The 12,247-nt window shown below is 32.8% G+C and overlaps 3 protein-coding genes across 3 annotated transcripts; 2 read left to right on the plus strand and 1 right to left on the minus strand.

Moving 5' to 3' along the window:
- Positions 1 to 1,065: 1,065 nt before the first annotated feature.
- LOC134260737 (uncharacterized) lies at positions 1,066 to 1,464 on the minus strand. The gene has a single exon (XM_062743286.1). It carries the CDS (start codon positions 1,462 to 1,464, stop codon positions 1,066 to 1,068), a length of 399 nt encoding a protein of 132 aa, XP_062599270.1.
- Positions 1,465 to 5,703: 4,239 nt separating this feature from the next.
- Positions 5,704 to 6,592, plus strand: LOC134260738 (uncharacterized). Its single transcript, XM_062743287.1, has 2 exons — positions 5,704 to 6,441; positions 6,548 to 6,592. Exons 1-2 carry the CDS (start codon positions 5,704 to 5,706, stop codon positions 6,590 to 6,592), a joined length of 783 nt encoding a protein of 260 aa, XP_062599271.1.
- Positions 6,593 to 6,607: 15 nt separating this feature from the next.
- LOC134260739 (uncharacterized) lies at positions 6,608 to 7,711 on the plus strand. Its single transcript, XM_062743288.1, has 2 exons — positions 6,608 to 7,312; positions 7,650 to 7,711. Exons 1-2 carry the CDS (start codon positions 6,751 to 6,753, stop codon positions 7,709 to 7,711), a joined length of 624 nt encoding a protein of 207 aa, XP_062599272.1. The 5' UTR covers positions 6,608 to 6,750.
- Positions 7,712 to 12,247: the final 4,536 nt, after the last annotated feature.

Below are 12,247 nucleotides of genomic sequence, written 5' to 3' on the forward strand. Positions count from 1 at the left end.
ACGTACAAACACGTGAACGTGATCGAAAATAGTGACATAACTGTTTCCGGCGAGGGTTGACATAACTGTTTCCGGTGTGACTCGGCATTTTTCAGGGTTTATAGCGAAACTTATTACATTTCGTGATATAATAGGAAAACTTATTCAAAAATTTTATATAACGCTATGATCTGTTTAATTGCAGGTTTTATGTTTGACTTTGCGTGTGGAGCAAGAAAAAATGAAATGATTAAAAAAAAATTTCTTGATAAAACTAAAGGATTCTTACATGAATATGTGTAATATTTTTTTTTTTATCTGGGTTTTGTTCTCTCTATATGTCTGATAAATTAAGATCTTCTAGTGCAGCTAAATTTTTATCTCTATAGCTAGATTTTTCCTTCAGTAGTACCACCTTTTTTATCTAGTGATAGATTAAAAGTTATATTGAAATGTCCTCCAATGACTAGGTTTTCATCGCTATACGGTTCTATGTAGGTCAATAATGAATTGAAAAAAATCCACCTGACAATTTGGATTATCCTTTGTTGAAGCATAAATATATAACTTTATAAAATAAAGTTGGTTTCATCTATCATAAAATTGACTTGGCTAATTCTACCTTCATTATCTTGTACATTTTCTTTAATGATATAATCTATATTATGAGGAAAAAGAATAGCTACTCCCCTGCTGTTTGATTAACCATGACTGAACTCTATATCAGACCCCCAATCCTTTAACCACTGACTTTCATTCTCTGAGGCTGAGTGCGTTTTTTTTTTAAATATAAAACTGTTTTTAAAGGAATTTTTTAGCCATGTAAAAATACCGAGTCTCTTAATTTTTGCGCCGAGTCCTCTAACATTAAGTGAAATACAAGATAACTCAAACGACATCAAAATTGAAAAACTCCACATGAACTGCAGTGCTACAATTGTATGACAACTAACACAATGTGTTAAAGAGCCAAAAATAACAAGAAAAGAAACCAAAAAAAAAAAGAAAATTAAAATATTTACAAAAAAAAACCAAAAAAGATACCTTTTTAAAAAGACACACATACACAGCATATATGCACACTCACTAACTGGTATGTCGGAGAACCACGTCAGTCAGCAGATTTTCCAAGATTTCAAATCGACGACTACCGATGTGCTTCGCTTGAAATCGCGAGATAACAACTGTCATGTTTTTGATTTGTAAGTTCTGCATCGCTTTCACTAATCTACGTCCTGCGCCAATTTCGCCATCATCGTTATATCCCTCATGAATCTGTCCATTTGAATCTTGAAATCTGTATACGATTATGTTGTGGTCAGCTTTGGCATGGGATTGATCACACAATGTTTTCTTGTACATGTCGCGCACGTGGTTGTAGCATTCCGTTGTTCCCCCAATCCCCCGGAAGAAGCTTCCCCCTTCATTAGTTTCCAGCTCTGTCACTTTGATCTTGTTCAGCGCTCCTCTTTCTGATTGATCCATTCCAAGGATTTGTTCAGCTTTTGTTTTTTTTTTTACTTTGTCTCTATGTACGCCTCCAATTGGAAATACAACTTTCTCTCCGATAATTCGTGTATTGACATTAGCTTTCAAGTATTTACTGTTCAACTCCAATAGTTTTTTCTGTTTTCTGATATTTCGATTGGAGTTTGTGGTGTAATGAAAAAAGTTGAATTTTGTTGCTTGGAAGAACTCTGGTTAGTTCCCTCTGCTTGTTCTGCACGTTGACTTTTGATAACCCTCTGAGCCTGTAAGATTAAGTCCTTATCCGTACATTTGTTGAGTCTCCCCGTGATGGTTCTTGCCTTTCTTTGTATTTTTGGACCGTTTTAGTGAATATTCGCAAAAGATGTTTCTACTTTAAAATGCGTCTTGATAAGTTCTAGGATTTTAGCAAATAGATCCTTGCCATCTTCTTCAGGAAGATTATGAATCAAAATATTTTGTTTCATAGATCCCGATTTGAGATCGATTATATCATTTTGATTTTTAATTAATGTTCTCTCCAGATTTATTACAATACATTTTAGCATCTGACATCTTCTTAGAGGGACCTGTTCTCTCTTCTCAGAAGCTGAAGCTCGTCATTCCCATATGCTTGTTGCTGGGCTATCAGTTTGAAAGTATATTTTTTAACATGTGCTATTATAAATAAAAGTGGAAACCTCTGCCTATCATGCTGCATCCCATTGAATACTCTTTTGTTCTTGTCAGTCACATTATGTCAGTTACAGTTAATGACAGTAAATCTGTGAATTTTACATCTCTTATATGAGAAAAAGTAGAACATCAACATTTCAAAGTGAATTTCATAGGTGTCTATTTTTATATATTTGTACTTTTTATAGATATGAGAGACTGTCCTCATTAGCATATTGAGGTTTACAGTATCTTTCATTTACCTAGCAATGGCATCTTAAACTCTGCCCAAATTTCTTTTTTTTTTTTTTGATTTTTCTGAAATATGTCATTTTTTAAGATATATATTACTAAAAATAGCATTGGGATCCTACTCTAATTTTTTCCATGAGGTGATACTACTAATGCAATATGACGACACCCATAGGAATCGAATAATTTCCATCGACAATTTCTTTTTTTCACCTAAAATATTTAAAAAATGACAAAATTATCCTTTTTTCATATTTTCTTATCCATTTTTCATATTTTCAGAAACTTTGCCATTTTGCAGACCCATCTTCTAAGAGTGGGTTTTATGCATTTATATTTCCTCAATATTCATCTTTTGTTTGGTCAAAAATGGTCGAAAATGGTCAAATCTAATGGATCCGTCACCATGACAAGCAAGTGCACGTGGGGGAACTTATAACACCATATTTATTGGTTTTGAGCCAAGGTGCATCTCTGGTGCGAATTTCATCAAAATCAGAGATATGTCGTTTCCAAGTTTTTTGGTGCTTGCAGACAATGCATGTTAAGCATTGGAAAATTAGAAATGTAAAATTTTTAAGACATATACTGTTTTTAAACAGTTTTTATTGTCATAAAGCATAAAAAAATATTCACAAAAACAGCTTTGCCTTGTAAATTTTTCTTAATGATATTGATTAATAGCAATATCCCCTATAATGCACATCTTCTAGCCCTTTTCCATGGCAACCAAGTAAACTACGGTACCCATACTTTCTAGCTTTTTCATATATTCCTTTTTTTCATTCATTGAAGTTTCAGTGAGAAAAAAAATAGCTTATTCCAAGACATCACGTAGCCAAGTCATTTAAATATTTAGTTAAAATAGGTATCAAAAAGACAAAATTCTCAAATTTGCAAAGACTGGACATCCGAGTATAGGTATATTTTCTAATCTAGCAGAAAACTATGAACGGTGTTGCCGTGGTAACTAAAAATAGAAATTTCTGTGAAATTCATTCAAAAAGCTACTCCTCCTACTATTTTTGTCTGATTTCTATATAATTTGGCTTACAAGTAGACAACACTGTGATACATAAGCATATATATTGGTTTTTGATTTCAATTAAGAAATAAATAACAAGTTTATAAACATCAATGGGAATTGAAGTTGGTCGATCACCTGATCAAATCCTGTGAAGGCCGAAGGCCTTCTCAGAAGATTTGATCACGTACCGACCCACTTCAATTCCCACTGAAGTTTATAACCTTGTTATTTATTTCTTATATATACATTTGAGACAGACTTTTGAATATTTAAATTATTGCACTAATTGTCCGTCGTAGATTTTGAACGATGACACAAGGTGTAAATCGGCTTGCATGGCGGTTACGCTTCGAATTCATTAGGCTTCGGAATCTATTTCAAAAGGAATATTTTGTGAAAGTCTACTTGTGATCAGTAATACTGAACAGATTGTTCTCTGGAAATATTTTTACTCGTGAAAAAATTTATAATTGATGCTGAAGACACGAGAAACACGACCGAAGCTTGATGATAAAAAATTTCGGTTGCTGGAAAGGTATGGATAGATCCGATGGATTGAGACACTTGTCCGAGCCGGTTAATTTGCAATTTGATCAAAAACATTCTACGATTTTAGTAACTTTTCGTAAAACACTGTTATATATAAACACAGAGACATTGGCGACAGCTTTACATTGAACTGCGAAAACGCCGAGGTGATTGGCAACTGTTCATGGCATGATTGCAATATTTTCTAACAGATTTACACATTTATCGTGAGAAGAATTTAAAGAAAAAATAATAGTTGATCATGAAAATTTAACCAAAGGTCTAGCCCAAAAATAAGGATGATCGTTAGAGACTCTGCAGCTGACATAAGTGAAAAAAAACTGTAAACAAACGTTATAGTTTTCTCTATGTATAGGCCTTTACACTGTAACACAGGTTGAATCTATAGCCAAAAACCTGTATGAAATACTTGTTTACATTCTAAATAAAACAAATATCATTTTACTTGCTAATTTTGATCATTTTTATACATGAAAAGCAAGTAGAGCAGGTCATTTTATAAATCATGTACCGGTAGATATTATTGCGCTGTGTGATTAGGTCACATATTGACCTCTGACCTCTGACAAACTTCATACTAATTGAAGATATTTTCTTTCTGTATGTTTATATAATGGAGAGATACCACAAATATATATATATTGAACGATGTTGTCGTGGTTACTAAAGGTAGAAATTTTTGTAAATCCTTTCAAAATGCTGCGCCTTCTACAGTTTTTGTCTGATTTCAATAAGATTTGGCACATAAGTAGACTACACTAAGATACATAATTTTTAATATCGGTTTTTGATTTCGTTGAAGGGTGTTGCCGTGGTTACTAAAAAAAGAATTTTCTGTGAAATTCTTTCAAATGCTAAACGTCCTGCAGTTTTGGTCTGATTTCAGTATTACTAGGCACACAAGTACAATACACTAAGAGACAAAATTATGTATATCGGTTTTTAACTTCTATGAACATTATTGCTTGGTTACTTAAAAAGTAATTTCTGTGAAATTCTCTCAAAATGCTACTCCAAATACAGTTTTTGCCATATTATATCATAATGTTGCATGCAAGTAGACTACACTAAGAACATATAGGGACATAATCAAGGATCATTATTCTATTTATTGATGTTGTGTTCCAATTCCCAACTGCTTATGTACATTTCTCCTCCGTTGCTAGAAGTACAAACCAGTAGAGCTTCAGTCTCGGCAGAGACGTCTGGTTTTTTTAGCAACAGCTTCTGAAAAAAATGAATTTTTAAAAGTTGATAAACATACAAAAATATTTTAAATTTAACAAAAATTGAAGTACCCGGTAGTTAGGTTGTATCATTAAAAAAATTATGAGATGAATATGTTTTTATTTAATCATTTTTACCCTCCAAATGAACAAGACCCCTAATGTGAAGTGCATTCTTTGTCAAGGAGATGTATAATGTAAACCTGACCTGTGTTTACAGTGTAAAGAGTGACCGGGGACTCTTACTCCTCTTATAAGAAAAGCGTACGGGGATTTACACCGGGTTGTACTCAATACACGCTGTAGAATAAAATCCGGGGAAAATCCTCGTACACCCTTGATTGAAGGCGGAAGTATGTATTGAATGCAACCAGGGGTAGATGCCCGCATACTCTTAATTGGACCTGGATAACTAATACTATCTTTTTTGCCCAAAAAATTATAAAAAGCTTTTTCCTTTTTAAAAACTGTTTTGGTTTTCTATGTCTTTCAGGAGATAGTGTTCTTAGAGGCTAGATCTTCTAAATAATGGCTTCAGGATCAACTGCCCTGTATAAAGTCCGGCGACGTTCTTCATGTCAGGGGGAAACAGAATTCTACTGTAACTCATGTAAACATGACTTGAGACAACAGTGTAAAGAAAGACGTGTTATTGAATTACGCACCAAGCACCATGATGTTGAAATGTACAGGGAAATATACAACATTCTGGAACAGGACACATGTATGAGACATATAGAAAAACTCTATGAAAAATACTGTGATTCATGTAAATTTTCTTTCTGTGATCAGTGTAAAAAACACCAACAACTCGAAATACTGGACATTAGAACAGCGTATAAAACTATCCGTGAACAACACAGAGACATACTTCAAAGGATCAGAAGTGGAAATCTGTATAATGAAAAAAACGAAATCTTCAACGTTATTTCAAAGATGACGAGAAAAGCCCAAAGACTAAAGGACATCATTGTCACTGTTATGTGTGATTATAAAATCAGAATGAGGTACAAATGTCTCATGATAAATCATGGTTTACAACGAGAAAGGAGAACCCTTGCCAGGATAGAAAACTATGAACACAGATATGAACAGTCAGCCAACAGAGCTGTGAGACTCCTCTTTTTCATAAAAAACGTCTTTGTCCCTAATATAACTCCTTATCTTACTAAACACGCCTTGCTCTCTCTGCCCGAGCAAATCAACAAGGAGGATGTGGTTGAGTTTCTGAGTGAAGTCCAAATCATAGACAGAGGAGAAAGACAAGTAAGAGATGTATTTCTGCTGGAACTGGAGTCTACACCTGTGGTACATAGAACTATAGAACTGAAACCATTTGGTCGTATAACACACATTTCTTGTCTTAATGCAGACCGGATCTGGATCAGTGTTAGACACTCTTATTCTACTGTTTTAATCTTGACAAACACAGAAGGGAACACTCTGTACCATCATATATTTCAAACTGATTATTCAAGAAATGCTTTATATGGAGAACACACAGTAAATAATAAAGGGGAATTAATTTATGTAGACACTAACAAAAATATTCACAAACTTTCTCCAGGTAATGGAATGAAGTCTACACTGATAAAGGGAACAGACACATGGCAACCATTGTGTGTCTATTTCTCCCCCGCCAATGGAGATCTACTAGTCGGTATGTTTAGTTATGTTGAAGAGACATGCAAGGTAAACCGATACAATATTACAGGGCAATACATACAGGCCATACAACACGACAACAAGGGTCAACGACTGTACAGGGGCCCTAAATACATCGTGGAGAACAACAATGGAGATGTCATTGTGTCTGACTTTAACCAGGTAGTTGTGACCGATGATGAGGGAAAATATCGCTTCACCTACACAGGAATTCCATCAGGATCACTAATACCACGTGGAATCTGCACAGACTTGCTGTCACACATCCTGGTGTGTGATCATAACACTAACACACTGCATATCATTGACAAAGACGGTAACTTGTTGTCACAGATACTGACACGAAAGCAAGGACTTCATACACCATACAGCGTATGTTATGACAACAAAACCCATTTCCTCTGGGTTGGATCATGGGAAGACAATACAGTGTGTGTATATAAATACTTGACAAGAGAATGCTGTAGGACAGGTAATTATTGTTCATTTATTAGATATAATTACAAAACCTTAATTGTACTATTTCATTTTTCTCATAAGAATTTGTAACTAATTAGAGAACATATGGCCATGTAAGTATATTGTTAGATAACAACTTCTGATACTTTCAACAATGGTATATGTACATGTTGATTTCAACACTAGTATTCTTAAAAGGGAAAAAAATGGTTAAAATTGGCACCCAATTTAAAGAAATATTAAACTTTAAACTAAAAGCTCAAAACTAAAACTACCAGTGATGCTACAGATAAGTTTTGATTGAGATGCATTTACATTTCGATTGTGCATTTTTTTTTCTTTGATTGCAGGTACTGATGTAGCTGACCAGTCTAATAAATTCAACACAAGGAAAATCTTTGTGAATGTATGAAATAGTTTGCATTGCATATGCATGCACGGGTGCTTTCTTAAAATACATTAAATGATATTTAGATAATATCATGGTTGTAAAGAAGTATATACATACATGGTATGGACCATTTAAGGCCCCCACTCAGAAATTGTTTATCTTCCAAATGGAGAGGTATAAGGCAACGTTCTTATTCAAATATATTTAACTTGATCAGGCATTCCCTTGCCATGAAAACTGTCGTCAGTAACATATACCTTCAGACCTCTAAACCAGGCATTTAATGTCGTCAATTGCTATTTAACCAATCTTTAATATTGATACCAACTATATTGTCTTATGTTACTGATTGCATACTGTGGGATATGTTCAAGTGGCTGTTTTATCAAGAACATAAATTTAGATTTAATAGGTACATGTATTCTGTAACCATTGCTTTCATTGACAATTAAGAAATCGGTAATTTTGGTAGCATCTATAAAATCTTCAATAATTGTTTATATTTATATTTTTGGATACCCTATGCTGCTTCTTTTACATAAAATATATTTAAATTGATAGGTTATTCCGTTGCCATTGCAACCATTTAAAAAAAACATATTCCTTCAGATCAGTTTTTGTTAATATTCACCTAACAAATACAATCTTTAATTTTTGATACTTCTTGGGATTTTTTTTTTTTTTTTTTTTTTTTTTGCTTTTTTTTTTTTGCTTTGCTTTTTGTTAAACTAGATATTTATTTTAAGAAAAGGTATAAGGCAACGTTGTTACTAAAAATATATAATTTAACTTGATCAGGCATTCCCTTGCCATGGAAACCGTCGTCAGTAACATATACCTTCAGACCTCTAAACCAGGCATTTAATGTCGTCAATTGCTATTTAACCAATCTTTAATATTGATACCAACTATATTGTCTTATGTTACTGATTGCATACTGTGAGATATGTTCAAGTGGCTGTTTTATCAAGAACATAAATTTAGATTTAATAGGTATTCAGTAACCATGGAAAACGTCTTATAACTTATTCCTTCATATCTGAAATTATGGCTTTCATTGACAATTAAGAAATCGGTAACTTTGGTAGCATCTATAAAATCTTCAATAATTGTTTATATTTATATTTTTGGATATCCTATGATGATTTTTTTACATAGAAAATATATTTAAATTGATAGGTAATTCCGTTGCCATGGCAACCATTTAAAAAAAACATATTCCTTCAGATCAGTTTCTGTTGTTATCTACCTAACAAAAACAATCTTTAATTTTTGATACTTCTTGCAATTTTTGGTATTAAGGGACGTGGTTATTGACAGGAATCAATTTTTCCGATAATAAATTTGTAATAACTTTGTAACTAAGAAACATGAGAAGCTTATATTCTAGCAGATATGATTTATGACGATTAAATTTCTGATTTAAAGTGTTTTCAAAAAAATGGTATGTCATGGTCAGTTTTAAAATTCAAGTCACTGGCAGATAAAAATATGAAAAATGCTATCAAGTGGATTTTATCAGTTGTCATTTTATAGAACAATTCTTATAAAAATACATTTGTATCATTCGGCTTTACAGTCTATTTTACAGTATGATCATTTATATTTTGCATAGGATGTTTTATATATGAAGTGAAGAAAAAAAAGTTGAACATAGAGTAACTGTTGTAATTTTTATGTATTTTTAAATTATGCATGATTCTATCTAAAGGGTCGCCCGCTTGGCGAAGTGGTAAGAAAGTCTGCTATAGGCTCGCGAAATAAGGAATAAATCCTTACGTCGCTGGTTCAAATCCCAGCGTTGGACGTGGAGGCCGGTCCTTCGTAAGAGACCGAATAAACCGAGAAACAGTGTCGCAGTAGGTGATTGCACGAAAAGGATCTCAAACTGCTCAATAGCCCTTAGTGCCGAGTATAGGTTAGAATTTGAAGCCCTGTACCGGTGTAACGTGGAATATTGACCTAAGTTGAAAATTGACCCGGGGATCATTTTTCATCGTTGAATATTGAACCGAGGGTTTTTTTTTAATATCCGTTAAAATTTGAGAGCAAAAGTCGTTGAATTTATACCCAGGGTCATTTTTCAAAAGCTTAATATTTTTTCTTATCTCCGATGACCTCAACACGTTGAAAATTGACCCTGTTGAATACTGACCCCATCTCAAAGTTTGAAGATTTTTTTTTAATTGCGATATTGTTTAACGGGAGTATCTCTATATTTATACGATTTTCATTTTTCCCTCTTCAAGAATGAGAGAAATAAATCTATCATCCCTTACATATATGTATAAATACGATTTCAGTTATCTTCAACCGTGACAATTTATTTTTTGACAATAATTTCTAAAATCCATAGCATCCATAAATAACCATAAAACTATAGGAATATAGGCATAAAACAAAAATATTGGAAATCTAGTGTCTAGAAAGTGAGCTCCAAATATATTGAACAGTTGGGCAAAACAATCCATCTAGTCAAATTCAGCATAAAAAAAATAACAAAATTGATAGCCTAAAAATTAGAATAAAGTACATCAGACAAAATGAATCCACAAGTATGTAATATTTGTGAAAAGATCAATATAGTGACCATAACATGTAAGTAATGCTGACTTTAAACAAGGTTTGTGCAATCCCTGTAAACAAACTCATCTGACAGTAACCTGCCTCGGCCTAAAAATCCATTGTTTTCGGAGTGTTACCTTGAGAATGAGAACTAGAGTTAGAGTCTGTGATGGACTAGAAGCTACACCTCTCACCATCTTTGATATCAACAATTAAAATTAAACACCATCCCTGCAACGTCCTGTGTTCTTACCAACTAAAAGGAGCATTCCTCCTCAACAGAGAAACTGAGAGAGAGAGGAGGGGGAATTGTGTCAAAACGCTCTGAAATATTGTGACAAAAAATCATAAACAAAATAAACAAAAGAAACGAAACAAACAAGCAAGCAAACTAAAAGGGGAAAATGAAGGTAGCTAATGTTGAAAAACAAACCCTGAAATTGGATGGAAAGGCCGCTTCAGAAATTCCTCACAAAATATCCCGGGTTTGGAGGGATGGGGATGAATGTTATATTTTAGATACTTTATTTTAAAATTGAAATAATGCTGAAAGTCAGGGTTGTGTATCTAAGGAAAACATTTTTGGATTTAAAAAAAACTACAAAAATGAAGAACACAGTCTAGACAAAAATTAAAAAAATCTTCTATTGGTACTACATGTAATCTTCAAAAAGGGAGATTACCCCCTTTTCCATCGTTCTTGAACTGTTTGATTAACTTTGCAAAAAGATCACTTCATCTTTTATTTTGAAAACAAAAACCCGTTTTTCAAGTTACACATTATAAGTTATTAATGTTGTGCAAGTGTAAATATGCATTGAAACGAACGTGCACCATGCGTAAATCTCTCTATTTCCAAAATACAGGTATTACGAATTCTAAAATTAAAATAAATGAAGTGCTGTTAGCAAATATCAAACATAATTTTTAAAAATCTGAACTAAAGTGTTTATTGTGTAACTATGTTTACTAATATTCAGGATTTACATTCACAAATGTACTTCTTTTAAATAAACATCACACAAAATGTTGCGATTTTTAGCTACATGTACATGTGACTTTGAAATCTTAGATATATTTGTTAATGTTTTATTTGTAACGGGAAACCTATACGTTTCCATAAATCCAGATTCAGTGATTTACAGAGAGAACACACTGGTATAAGGTTAACAAAGGTTTATTACATAAATAGAATAAATAAAAAAGTAACAGTGAAGAACAAAATAAACAATCTAGGGGATGGTGGAATTATACCTACTCATAGTAATGTTAATCGAAAACTGTGTCCTGCTCGTTGCGAACGTCACGGTGGTCAGGCCGTCAACAGACGCACGGGCGTTGCCCAGAACGGCCTGACGCACGCGCAAAGTCGGCAACGAACCCGACGTTAAATATAATGCAATAATAATATAATAGCATAGAATTACATAATACAATATTACACTTCATATTAATACATGAACATTCTTAGATACATTGTCTATACTATTTTCAAAATTTTTAATTTTATTTCCGACATGTACATGTATATTTTCAGAAATTTTCGCAAGCCAACTTTCCGACAGCATATTGTACTAAGCAGTACATGTATATGGAAAAAGAATTGATGAAAATACTTTAAATCACATTTCAAAATATAAAATAAAGCATAATAATGTCGGAAATGGAAAAGTTGAAATTTTCAAAAAGCAAAACAAAACAAAAACCAAAGAAAAAAAAACAAAAAAACAAACAAACATATAATCTGAAATGAAATGCAGTAATATGCCCCATCCCGATATGTATATTTAGTGCAACAAAATATGTTCAAATCATCATCAAATATAAAACTATGACTTGACTGATATACTGTTTAAAATTAAAATAATTTTAAACTCCAACCAAATTTACAATTTTTTATCGGGGAAGAAAAAAAGAAATGAAATAAAAAATGATTATAGACATTAAGGAGGGCTTTTTAAACTATCATATCCATTTCAATGGATAATTTTT

The sequence above is a fragment of the Saccostrea cucullata genome, unplaced genomic scaffold (assembly GCF_032062105.1).
Source record: "Saccostrea cucullata isolate Sc308-1 unplaced genomic scaffold, CSIRO_AGI_Scuc_v1 ctg1245, whole genome shotgun sequence".
NCBI lineage: Eukaryota > Metazoa > Mollusca > Bivalvia > Ostreida > Ostreidae > Saccostrea > Saccostrea cuccullata.